Here is a 13,733-nt window from a genome sequence, read left to right as displayed (position 1 = left end):
TTGAATCGGATGGTGAGTTGATAGCCTATGCAGCTAGATATGCTCTATTCAGCTTGTCCTAGTTACAAATGGGCTGCAACATAATGCAGCAGTTGCTGTGACTGTCAACAGTTGAGGCTGAAAGGGAAGCTGTGTTGGCAGAAACACAAGGTGTTGATCTGCCCAACACCAGAGGCTATGATCATCTGATAGCTTTTTAGTGGCCAAGAGGGAATAAAAATGATGTTTACAGTTCCTAGGAACAGGCCCACATCACATTGCGCTCTCTTACTTTCAGTCCCTGCACAAAGGCCAAGAAGGGAATGGACCAGGAGACTCAACTAACCTCTCCCTCAGACACCCGGTCTCTCCTGATGATTGTTGTGGTGGATTGGCAACCCAATCAAAGGGCACCTGATACTGGTTTCATAATGCATTCTGATGGAATAGTATATCAGTGCAAACCACTTAACACTGCTCAGCCTTGTGTGGATCCGTCACACAAATGTGAATTTCCCCTTATAGGGGAACTAATGGGAGGAGTTGTTTTCTTTCTTTTCTGCTGCAGATGCCAGATGCTTGGTGTGGGGTGGGATTTTTTTGGGATAGTTGTTGCTATTAGAACACGATGGATCAACAGCATTAGCAAAAAGTTAAGTGTAAAACATATAGGCTGGGTGTTTCATCTGCTCCCTAAGTGACCAGGGACTGCAGCAGTCTTGCAAGGGCGGTGTTACTCCTTCCAGCTGCAGGACTGGCAAGCACTCGGCTGTGTCATGTTGTTCTCTTTTTATTTGTTTGTTTATCAAGTGCTGTCTTGGAAACAGCCTGCAACAGAGCCAGTTGCAATCCGGGAAGATGCTCTCTCTCTTACTTCTAGCCAGCCATGCAGTGCCCTCTAGTGCACATGCACAGCAGCAGACTGCACAGCAGGTACTAAACAGAATTGAAACAAAACTAAGAGGAAGAAAAATAAACGATCACTTTGGCAAGTTACTGGCTACAACTATTGAATGTTCTTCTGCGCTACATTACTAAGGCTAAACAGTTGTGGTGAGGAGCTTTGCTTAAGCAGGAGTTACAAATCAACTGTCAGGGTCAAATCCAAGCCATAATTCTCCCTTACTTCACCTCCTGAGCGAAAAAACATGCTGGCCAGTGAAGGCTACCTGAAACCGTGATCTACCCTGGGTGTTTTGTTCATTATTGGATCCAAGAGATACAAGTGACCATTAATCTTAACACACTGAGTGCTCTTTAGGGAAGGGACTGTGGACACAATGCAGTGTGTATCTTGAATTAGGCCCCAGTTTTTATTTGTTGTATGAAGCTACTAATACACTTTTGGGTGCTATGAGCATGATAGAGAATAGAACACCATGGGGGACAGATGCATGCTAATTTCATACCCATTGTGAAATCCGTGTACTATCAAGTAATTAAGCATGATCCATTGTTTGGACTGGAAATAATGTAGTGTGACAAAGTTCCTCCTCTACCTTGGTGGTCCTGCGCTTACTGGCGGATTTGCTTGCCTCATAGATTCACTCTGTGGGTCGGGAAACAGCCCAGGGACCTTCCTCTCTAGTAGAAAGCCACAATCCAGGTCAATTCCTCCTGTGTTTGATCAGGAGTTGGGAGGTTTGGGGGGAACCCGGGCCCACCCTCTACTCTGGGTTCTAGCCCACGGCCCTGTGGACTTCAGCTGTCTAGACTGCTTCTGGTACAGTTGCACAACAGCTATAACTCCCTGGGCTACTTCCCTATGGTCTCTTCCCAACACCTTCCTTGTCCTCGCCACCAGGATCTTCCTCTGATGTCCAATAATGCTTGTACTTCTCAGTCCTTCAGCAGTATGTCTACTCATTCTCAGCTTCTTGCATACCTCTTGCTCCAGTTTCTTGCACACACTTCCTCTCCTCTGGCTCCCTTTGGCCTGACTAGAGTGAGCCCTTTTATAGCATCAGAGGGGCCTTAATTAGAGTCAGGTGCTTAACAGCCTCACTTGAGTCTTAGCAGGTTAATTGGAGTCAGGTGTTTTCATTAGCCTGGAGCAGCCCCTGCTCTGCGTCACTCAGGGAACAGAAAACTGCTTATCCAGTGGCCAGTGTATCTCCCTTCTACTACTCTGCTGTTCCCAACTGGACTGGGTCTATCACAGTAGCTAAAGGGCCAGGCAGCAGAAAAATACTTAAACAGCATTCCAGAATAACTGCTATTCAGTCTTGTTGCTACTATATGTAGAAACTGACTTTTTAATGAGGTATGTCTTAATCTGATAGAAATCAAATTTCTGATTGCAAAATGGTTTACACTTTGCTTCAAATTAACCAGATTGCATTTAATAGAGGAACCAAAGGATTTGTTAGAATAAACCTGAAGCATGTGGTCACAGCCAAGCTTTTCTGAAACATCTTCCTTTCCCATTTCTGCTGACTGATTCTTCCCCACCTTGTGAAATCCAACCTGCTTTCCAGCGTCCTGGGTCAGCACCTGTCAATTCTTCTTTTTTTTTGCTTCCTGTTCCCCTCTTGTCACAACTCACTCTGCAACATGCCCATAGCGCTTTGCTGACATTTAACCTCCATGACAGCCTGAGGCTGTATTTCCCCAAATCAAAACAATTCAGCATAAATCCAACTGATGACAGTCCTCTCCCCAGACCTGGAGGCACCTACCTGCTCCCTACAAGTATCACTGTCTAGGGAGCTAATTCTTTGCCTTTTATCTAAGGCCCAGGTGGACTGCAGACTGTCACTTGAGTCCCGGCCTCAGACCCAACTCCTGGAAGGCAGCTGATTAGTCACAAGTGGGTCTAAGTCCTTCTCCCTTAAAGGGACAGCCCATCTTGTGACACAGTGATTCAGGTATACATAGCATTGGCAACAGTTGTGTGGATTCTGTGTTATCTGTCACAGTTGTCTTTGCATTTCAGAATCTTTGTCAACTGGGGCTAGGGTTCCTTTCTCTCTTGTCTAGTTTGTATGGAGCCTTGTATATGTTATCTCTGCCTTTATGCTGGAATAGTTGTGTGAATACCAATAGCTGTACTCAGACCCATCACTTGGGAGACAGCTAATTAGTCGCAGATGGGGGCTAAGCTCAACTCCCTTAAAGGGCCACCCGACACTGGAAAAAAGTCCACCCACGCAGTTTACAGAACCTAAAGAAGTAGCTTCATTTTAAAATGCACTAAACACCACAATACTTGGTGAAATTGATGCAGCACCAGTAAAAAATGGCTGCTTTTTGGGTTTTTTAAAAGATATGTCTGACTTCAGGCACCCACGTTTGAAAGTGTTGCCTGAAAGCACCGCCACATACCCTATAAAAGGAAAAATTCAGCAGTGAGAACACTGAATGCTGCTTCTTTCAACTGGAGGCAATCGGTCAGTCTCTCCATTCCATTCACTTTCATGATATTAGAGTTCCAAAAAAAAGGAGACATAAGACTGAGGAAATGTATTTACTTTTTGTCTATGAACAGTATGACATAATTATAGACAAGGTTTGATACACAGGAAAACCCTTTTGTCAACTTCTTTTTTTTTTTTTTGCTAAATGAAAGAGCACAATAATCTTTACACATTCATATTGTTGTTTTCTTTACAATACACAGCTTTCTCAGGTTGAAGCAAACTGTAAGGACATATTGGGTACTGGTATATTACAGCTACTTACATCATTTAAGAACAGCAAATGGAGAAAAATAAGTTATTTAAATACTGATTTCATATACAGAAAGTGCAACATTGTTAGTTGTTACATAACTTGCTTGACAGTTTTGTTTCCCCAGAGGGCATCAATTAAGGATGACAGTATCTTGGACCAAAAGTATTATTTATTCTAAAAATAACACAGTACAACTGTACAGCCGTGACTTGGTGAATTGACCTCTATTGCTGCTCTTAGGGAGAACGACCTGGCTAAATAATATAATACTTAATGCCTTTGATCACATTCCATGCTCCCAGTTTCGTACAAGAGCACAGGGCCAGGGACACAGAGTATATCCTAGCTACTCAGATGGTAATACACTGGCATTAATAGGAGCGTACAATTGTAATATTGCTTGCTAACATTATGGGAATGCTTCTTCCCTTACTAAATAGCTTTCAAGTTAGAATTGCACACCGTGGACACAGAGCAGTACTTGTTGAGCAGAGCAGATTAGGATTTTATCAGCAGGCTTCTTTGTGCTTCTCAATAGCCAATGAGCTAACTTTTGCTTGGAGTGTTGCACTTCAAAGGAAATTGTAAAGAATAGGGTATTGTTGTTACACCAGGCAATCCCCCACCTGTCCATTGAACTGCACTGAAACCAGCAGGAGAAGCTCACACTGAGCAGTGTAAGGCTTTTCTAAAATAAAAACATATGCTAAAAATATAACACAAAAGAAGATTGAATGGCAGACTTTAAAAAACAGATCAAAGAGCAATATTAACAACAAAAATCTCGAGGAATCCAAGTCAGAATGGCCTCCTCATGGCAAAGTCCTGATAGTGTGTTTGATTTCTCCGTGCTATTATATCATTCAAAAGGTACAGAAATTACAATGAGTGTTTGGGACATGGAGAGCTTCAAAATCCAGATTGTTTCCTTCTCTGCTGTGACTCTTCTTCTGTTATTAATCAGGTTGGGGAAAAAATGAAGGTGAGGGATTTTTAAAATTATATGACTTCTTTTCCCCACAATGAGCAAAAATTGTTTTCCTTTTGTATCAGATGATGCTTCATACTCAAACTGTGCATAGTAAGCAGTCCCTTACCCTGCTGAACTGCTAATGGGTATCCTGCAGTCTGCTTACTTTTAACCATTGGTGACCCCAGCTATCAGTGGATGTCTCAGCACTCCTTCCAGCTACTGCTTTCTGTAGGCTTCCCTTTAAGCCTTAGAGAGGGATGACAGTCAAATAACAACCAATAATAATAGTGCACTTTCAGCACTTCATTCATCAGTCTGAATGCACTTTACCAGGATGAGTAAGCATCATTATCCTCATTTTATGAGTGGAATAATAGAGTCTCAGAGAGGGGAAGTGACTTGCCCGAATTCACCTGGCAAGGTAGTGGCAGGGCTGGCAACAGAAACAGATTTCTAGGCCTGTGCTCAGATCACTAGACTACATCTTTCAATTCACCTGCCAAAGGAAAACCTACTCGGTCTACAATGAAGAGTTTCCACTACTGTAAGTTAAAGAAAAGTACATAGGATATAGACACCAAAGAAAAAAATCTAGTTAATACTATTCATGGTGATCTGTATTTGGTATATAAAATGAGTGCCCACGTACAAAAATAAAATCTGTTAGCATCCACAGCTGTGAATGGGAGATTTTACAGTGGATTAGACAGAAAATAGGATCATTATTTTATGGACAAAAAATGGTTTGTCCAGCATTCCAGAAAGACACTTTCTTCTGAAGAGAAGATATTTCAAAACACTCGAACTGGGGGACATCAAGTTTTGTAAAATGACAGCATAATTCATAAGACACTGAGGTTTTCTTCCTCTAGGCAGTGAAATTACTGCTCTGATACTTTCTATGGGACACAGTTTGCTTCTTCGGTGGATTTTATTTCCCAGGGCAATCTTTCATTTGAAAAAAACAATGTTTTGAATTGATATGGTCAGGATACCAAGTCAAAGCTGCAGTATAATGATTGACAGTATAACACAGTACATAAAAATATGATTAAAATGAAAAGCAGTTACATATATACAAGGCAAGATAACTCTGAACATTGTAATAACAGCAGCAAATGCAGACTGCTGTGAACAGTTAGCCTGACAATGGAAACTTTGCATTTGCAAAAGCACCTCTACAAACAGAAGATGTTACAAGACAATTTATAGAAGTTACTTTAACTGAAAATCACCCTAAGTGCCATGGAATGACGACAGAATGAAGCAAGGTTGGATACAGATAAGTGAACACTAGATAACTGCTGGCAATCTGATTTTAAGGCAAATAAAAAAAAGCTGGTTGCAAGAAAGCAGTTACAAAAATGACCCAATTCTATACACAAAAGGAGTTTTGGACTCTGTTAGGTTAGTTGTACTGGAACAACAGAAATGGTCAATATTGTAAACTAATTCCAGTTCATTATTCTGGCCTAGCTAAAGGCTCTATGGTCTATAGGAACTATACCAAGCCACAGAGAGGATGACAAAAAGGGTACGTATTTAGCATTTGATTGCTAAAACCAACAAAACAAGCAAACAAAAAAACCAAGATGATTTGCTAAACAGCTTTTGCCAGTGAGCTGCACCTTGGCTTGTACGTGGCTTTCAGGTCTGACTCTTGGTAACCGGGACCCAGCATTACAGAGGGCCTTCTAGTCATAGAGATCTTGCAACAGAAACAGAGCTGACAGCGGGTGTAGCTGTCACAATCTTGTGGAGAGTGTGCAAGGGCCCCTTTAGCTTAATGGTCACCTGGGAAGCTGTGTAACCACAGGCTAGCCCTGTGCACTTTCAGAACTAAAATACTTTGTTGTTGAGGACTAAGGAAGTACCACACTTGTTACCTGGCGGTTGCTTCTTTTCTCCTTTAGTTGCTAAAGGCAGAAAAAAGGACGATCCTCTGAGGAGTTTATTTGCCTATTCCTGGGATCCACTTGCTTGATCCCATTTGTTGTGTGGAGAAATTAGGGCAAAACTGGTGCAGTAAGAAGCAGTGGGGTCTCAGACAGTGCCACATTCCAGGGCATGTTAAATTGCCTCTGGATTGAGGGGTTTGAAGAGTCTTGCTGCTGCCAGGAGCTTGTTTATGTGCCTCTCCTCTGTGATGCCAGCTTCTTGAAGGCAAGTTTGTGACAGAGAAGGCACTTTGCTCAGCGTGTTGAATCCTGCTTCTGTGAGTGAGCCAGAATACATAGGCAGGCCAATAGAAACCAGCCAGTCAGTTATAGATGTGATATGTCCAGGGGATACAGGTTTTCGGCAGATTTCAGTGAGCCCTCCGCTCGGAATCTGGATAAAGAGAAAACAAAATGTAACCTTTTGACTGCTTAGTTTACTCTCCATCTTCCTGTGCACCCCCCAGGTGATAAGAATTTGATAGTTTTAGAAAAGGGATGTTTCAAACCTTGATAGCTATTTCTCCTGTGTGTGTTAGGCAATGAGAAAGTCATTTGCTGACCACCCATTCTACTCTTTTTAACTGTTCCCAACATGCTGTTAGTAGGTGGTCGTAGAAATATATCGGGCTGGAAGAGATCTCGAGAAGTTATCTAGTCTGTCCCCTCAATCTGAAGTAGGACCAAGTATATCTAGACTATTTCTAACATGTTTGTTTAATCTGTTCTTAAGAACCTCCAGTGACAGGGATGCCAGAACTTCCCTTGGAAGCTTGTTCCAGAACTTAACTATGCCTACAGTTAAAAAGGTTTTCCTTTCTAAACTAAATCTCCCTTGCTGAGATTAAACTCATTACTTCTTGTCCTACCTTCAGCAGGTCTGGGGAACATCGGTCCCTTTTCTTTTTATAAGAGCTCTTAACATATTTGAAGACTTACCAGGGCCCCATTTAGTTTTCTTTTCTGAAGACTAAACCTGCCCAGTATTTTTTTTTAACCTTTCCTCTTACGTCAGGTTTTCCAAACCTTTTATTATATTTGTTGCTCTCATCAGAGATGCCAAAGACTGAATGGGCAGGGCAACTCAACTCCACTCTCAATACTGGAAGTGGTTCCCCTCCAGCACAGAGGAGGGAGGGATGAAGGGGTGGTATGCTCTGCTGCTACCTGTGCTGTATCTCTGCGAACATAGGATTTCAGTCCTCCCGGGCTATGAATCCAGTACCATTCACCATCATTCAATTAACTATGTATTTATAAGCAAAGAACGTGGTTTACAGAGACACTCACTGCCATGCGGTGCTGCTTCCTCAACAGCTTCACCCGGATTTGGTCCATGTTTGAAGCAACATCCTTTTCAGGCTGCTCTAGTCTTCAGAGTATCTCTGCACCAAAGCTTCAGGAATCCCACAGCGACCATGCTGCAAATTACCATCCAGCCATGCAGGAAGAAGGAAGAGGGAAAGAAAAAAACCCCAGAAGCAATACAAATCAACGAAAGGTTTCTGTACAATCAAACATCAAACACCAAAATGACAAGGGGAAGCTTTAGATTTCTCTGAGAGTCACAAAGAATGAGGTTTCATTAGTGTTAACAATACCTACAATGGGGCATTTGGGACACTGGTCCATAAAGCCTTTACCATTACACAGCCTCAAAAGGGTGAAATACTGCTCTACTGAAGTTACGAGCAAAAATCCCAAGGACTTCAAACAGGGGCCAACATTTTATCCAAAGTCTCTTTCTGCCATCACATAGTTCCACCAGTGAAATCTACCTCTGACAAGTCGTAGGGCAGCACACATTTTGGCATTCAGAATTTTACTAGATATTTTGTTATTCTTGGACCTAGTCAGAAAAACGACTGTCATCAAGGCTGGAGCAAACTGATCTGATCAATATGGATTTCCTGGTTCTTGACTTGTACAATTTGGGAGATGTCTGACAGATTTAGGGGGTCCTCTGGAGATAATGGTCAGAGTTAGTGTTGCATTAGGAACACAGGAATTGTCAGACCAGTGGTTCATCTAGTCCAGTATCCTGTTTCCAACAGTGAGTCAAATAGGCAATTCTGGGGTAGTCTATGCCAAGGAACATTTCTTCCAAACTCCCATTAGAAGTTGGCGTTTGCCCTTATGCAGAATATATTTTATAGCCCTCCAAAACCTTTGGTGTTTTTTTGACCTCTTTACAATTATATTTCTATTCTTCATATAAACATTCATATGCACTTCCCTCCAGTGTGGGGACTGATATTCCAGTCAATAAGAGGTCCCTCCTCATCCCTAGCCATTATGCCAGAGAAGCAGTAACATCATACAGGCTTTCAGATGTATCACTGAATCATTTAAACAACAGGGTAGCATTAATATTTTCATAAATTACCTTCAATATCCAGTGCAATTACAGCAGCTTTGGGAATGGGGGGGGGGGTGAGCGGGAGAAGAAGATGGAGAGGAGGCAGGAAGTCATCTATGTCCCTCCCCCTGAGTGCATTGGGTAGAAGGTGAGGCATACTAGAGGATATGGTCCTGTGTGTTGAATCTAGTTTACACTAAGCTAGATGTGGCTGTTCAGTATTAGTATTATTTGTATTAAGGTAGCATCTTGGAGCTGCAATCCTGGACCAGGCCCCATTATGCTAGGTGTGATACAAACGTAACAAAAAGATAGTTTCTGCTCCAATGAGTTTAGTCCTTGAGATGTTATCCATATCTCTGGTAGGACTCACTGTGTGTCAGGCAGGGAAAAGAGGTGATGAGACATGTAAGGCAGAGTGCAAACACGATCTGTGTAGGACAAACTCTGCTCCATTTCAGCCCTGCACTAGGCAAGAGTGGAGTGGGAAAAGCATCTTCCCTCCCAACAGCCAGGAACATGTGGAGGGAACGGGAAATGAAACTGTCTTTTCATCATACCCTTTCATTGCATCAATTCATGCAGCTGCTGCACTATGATGACAAAGTGCTGTCACATATCAATGGAGCATCAACACACCATTGCAAGATTAGGGTTTGTCCCTGCAACTGCCTCAGTTAGACACACTTAGGGTGGCACATCGTTGCCTTATATCATTAAAACACATTTAATTGGATTGATTTTCACCATTTATTCTCTTTGTATCCTTGCTGCACTTCATCCAGCATGGACAATGAACCTCAACTGATCAGTTTCCCCTTCCGTTTTCCCTGCTCAAAATCAGCACTCATTTGAAGTGTGTGTATGCATGTATTTCTCCCAAACTTTTGTTCCTTCAGAGAGTACTTGCAAGGTTTTGGGTCAGAAAAAAGTGGACATCAAAGCAAGCTGACTAATATCTAATGCCTGTTGCTGGTTATGGAACTAATGGTAAGTCTGCAACACTGAGTGATTAAGCTGGCTTCACCCACTCCTCAAAGTGAGATGGGGTCCTGATTTTCAAAGGAGTTCAGTTCTCATTTAGGCACCTATTTACAGGTCAGATTTTCCCAAAGTGCTCAGCACCCAGAAGCTCCCACTGCTTTGCTTATGACTCAGCACATTGGCTGCTGAACCCTTCTACAAATTCCAGCAAGGGTCTCTGAACTCACATTAGTTCTGAGAAGCATCACTGGTGTGAGAAAGGACAGAACAGAATTAATGGGCAGAACTGTGTTGTCTTTCAAGGAACGGCTACAGAGTAATCAGGGTCAGCCTGGATCCCAAACTCATGCCCAGATTCCCACTTCTAGGAGTTGCCTCCTCGTTAAGTCCTCTTGCTGAAGAGTAGGGAGGTATGTGGTTCTATTCTCTTTTAAACCGTATAGCTGGAGAAGACAAACCCATACTGGAAGTAGCAGAGTTTGCAGGAAATGCAGAGTTTAAGTAGGGTGACCAGACATCTCGATAAAATCGGGACTGGGACTGTCCCGATATTTAGGTGTTTGTTGACGCATCGGTCGGGCAGGCACTCCGGTGGCTTTTTTTTTCCCCCCCTCTGCCGGCGACCTCTGCCCTCCCCGCATGTGTCCTGATATTTCCGTCCTCTCATCTGGTCACCCTAGTTCAAAGCAGCAAGGCCCCAAACAGCTATTTACTTTACTGGTATTGAAAGACTGCCTTTGGGTGTGAGGCCTGATATACTATACAGAACGGCCTGTCAGACTAACAACAGGGTGCCTGAAGATACTTCCATCTTTTCCAATGATTTAGAGAGAACAAATAATTCACCAGGATACAATGAAAAGTGAGCTGTTATAAAGGCCAGAGTTAAAATGTTGAGACATTAGCCCCTTCTCACCTTGTCTGAATATGGTTCCTCTGTGAGATCAATCTCTTCAGACTGCACACTTGTTTCTATCAACATTTCCAGATCCAGCCCTCTAGTACAAGAGGACTTTCCTGGCTAAAGCAGGGCCTAGCTTTACCACATGTTGCTGAATGCTAGCAGTCTCAGAAAGCTCAGCTAGCCAAGGGGGCAGTGTGCTTGGAGGAGTACTGGGCTGCTCAGAAGAGGGCCTACAGTCAGGTACTACACGGCAATCAATGGGGCTGGATGGACTGGCCCTTTTTACCGGCAAACATGGTGTATCTGGACTTGAAAGGGCTCCACTTAGGGTCAGAGGGGGATGATATAGTCCATTAGAAAGGCGTTCTCGGCTTTTTTTGGCAGGGACTGGTGGCGGCTGTGAAAGATTTTTTGACTGAATCTTGCCTCGCTCACGCCCTTTTGCCCTCAGCTTTCAGATCTTCCTTGAGGACTGGAGAATTATCAGCCCTTTCAAGGTCATGACTGCTTTTATGATGATTTTCCAGAGGTGTCCTTGTTATGTTATGTGTAACTGAAGTAGGCAGAGCCTCCCAGCGCTTTAAGCAGGTTAATGCGTAGGAGTCCCACTTGAAGTGTCTGTACTGAGTAGTCCAATTCCTAGTTTTTTCCCTTCTGAGAATCAGCAGTTCCTTTATTTGCTTAGGTAGATTCTCTTCTGCCCTCATGACACCCCCAGGAGCCTTAGGCTTCAGGACCGGAGCCAGTTGTCTTTTTTGCTACATCCAGTGCATCCTGAGGGAAAGAATCTACTTCTTACCAGTGTTCGGTAGGTCAGTGCTGGATTCTCCTTGGAGGTCATCCAGTGAATAAGATCTTGGCCACTTGGCCGCATTTGGGTGCCATCCAGAGTCTCACAGCTCCGGCAGACAGTTGCTGGTAAACTTCTGCGATTCTTCTTCAAACCTGTGATGCTTGAAGGCTTGATGCAGCTCTTGGGAGCATGATGAAAGCAGCTCAACCGTATTTCCTTCTGTCCTTGCTGGAGAGCTTCTACCGATTTAGTCAAGGCAGAGTTGGATAACTTGGCAGTTGGTTTCTGTTAAAACAGTGCTCACTGGCTGACTTTGTGGGCACAGACAGGTCCTCCGAGTCTTGCCTAAGAACAAAGACATTACAAATCATTGGAGAGGAGAAATGTACAAAAAGAAGCACCGCCAGGAACCTGCATCACCACTAAATGCCTTTGAAACACAAGGATTCTTCATTGGTAACTGAAGACATGTCTATGTCTTGTCCTTTTTTCTGGTGGTGTCTATCTACGCTGCGCTTCAGGACAGTTCCGCTCAGACTCATTTGAGAGCTTCTAGTTTGATTTATAAGAGCTGCTTAATATCCCTAAGTAGTGAGATAAATTTAAGATAAATTCTAGTCTTTATCCAAATTTGCAAAGATGACATGGCTTAATACAACTTTTCTTGGTGTACTATAGCCTATACATTATGGTAACAGATTTGACCCCTACAAAGAAATAAACTTATAAAATCAGACAGTTTTGGCATGTTGTGGCTACATTAGGTCAATAATTATTTGTTTTCTAATTATGCTTGAGAACTCACTCTTGAAGAATGGATTTTATCCCTTAATGTTGTATTTCTTTTGAGATAATGTTTATTAACTAGAATTATGACAGACCTGCCACCCTATTATTTCACGGTCTAAATGCACAGTGGACCTGTTTACAAGGGGAAACCATGAGGCACTTTGAATTGTTTTGGGACTGCTATGCACTAGCCTCTTTCAAGGGCTGTGTTTAGCAGTCAGAGAAATGTGTCTTATACAGTCACTCCTCACTTAACGTTGTAGTTAGTTCATGAAAAATGCAACTTTAAGCGAAACGATGTTAAGCGACTCCAATTTCCCCATAAGAATTAATGTAAATAAAGGGGTTAGGTTCCACGGAAATTTTTTTCACCAGACAAAGACTATACATACATACACACACATTATATCTATGTCTATCTATCTATTGATAGATACACACAGTGTAAGTTTTAAACAAACAATTTAATACTGGTACACAGTGATGATGATTGTGAAGCTTGGCTGAGGTGGAGGAGTCAGAGGGTGGGATATTTTCCCAGGGAATGCCTACTGCTAATGAACTAGCAATGGACTGAGCCCTCAAGGGTTAACTCTCAACACTGTACAAGGCAGCAGGAAAGGAGGGAGGGCAGACAGAGATACACACCCTGTGTGTGAGAGAAAAAAATGTGCATTTCCCCTTTAAGTAGCTGACCCCAGGCTTAAGTACACTGCCTTGTTAATTAAATCAGCTTGCTGAGGCCTGGTCTACACTACGCGTTTAAACTGATTTTAGCAGCGTTAAACCGATTTAACGCTGCATCCGTCCACACAACGAGGCCCTTTATATCGATATAAAGGGCTCTTTAAACTGGTTTCTGTACTTCTCCCCGACAAGAGAAGTAGCGCTGAAATCAGTATTACCATATCGGATTAGACTTAGTGTGGCCGCAAATCAACGGTATTGGCCTCCGGGCGGTATCCCACAGTGCACCATTGTGACCGCTCTGGACAGCAATCCGAACTCGGATGCACTGGCCAGGTAGACAGGAAAAGCCCCGCAAACTTTTGAATTTCATTTCCTGTTTGCCCAGCGTGGAGCTCTGACTAGCACGGGTGGCGATGCAATCCCAAATCCAAAAAGAGCTCCAGCATGGACCATATGGAAGATATTGGATCTGACCGCTGTATGGGGAGACAAATCTGTTCTGTCACAGCTCCATTACAGAAGACGAAATGCCAAAGCATTTGAAAAAAATCTCCAGGCTATGACACAGAGTCCACAGCACAGTGCTGCGTGACAAGCGTAACGGAAAGCCAAAGAATCAAATGGACGCTCATGGAGGGAGGGAGGGGGTACTG

At 43.0% G+C, this 13,733-nt stretch overlaps 1 protein-coding gene across 1 annotated transcript in view; it reads right to left on the bottom strand.

Annotated features, from left to right (window-relative positions):
* Positions 1-4,906: 4,906 nt before the first annotated feature.
* SASH1 (SAM and SH3 domain containing 1) overlaps positions 4,907-13,733 on the bottom strand; it is a 178,009-nt gene continuing 169,182 nt past the window's right edge. The window contains 8 exon segments of the mRNA XM_030556531.1: positions 4,907-6,955; positions 7,852-7,931; positions 7,934-7,982; positions 10,821-10,913; positions 10,915-11,253; positions 11,255-11,682; positions 11,685-11,855; positions 11,858-11,912. Coding sequence (XP_030412391.1) covers positions 6,695-6,955; positions 7,852-7,931; positions 7,934-7,982; positions 10,821-10,913; positions 10,915-11,253; positions 11,255-11,682; positions 11,685-11,855; positions 11,858-11,912 — 1,476 coding nt within the window. The 3' untranslated portion in view covers positions 4,907-6,694.

Source organism: Gopherus evgoodei, chromosome 3 (genome assembly GCF_007399415.2).
Source record: "Gopherus evgoodei ecotype Sinaloan lineage chromosome 3, rGopEvg1_v1.p, whole genome shotgun sequence".
In the NCBI taxonomy this organism is placed as follows: domain Eukaryota; kingdom Metazoa; phylum Chordata; order Testudines; family Testudinidae; genus Gopherus; species Gopherus evgoodei.
This window is presented reverse-complemented; position numbering and strand designations above follow the sequence as displayed.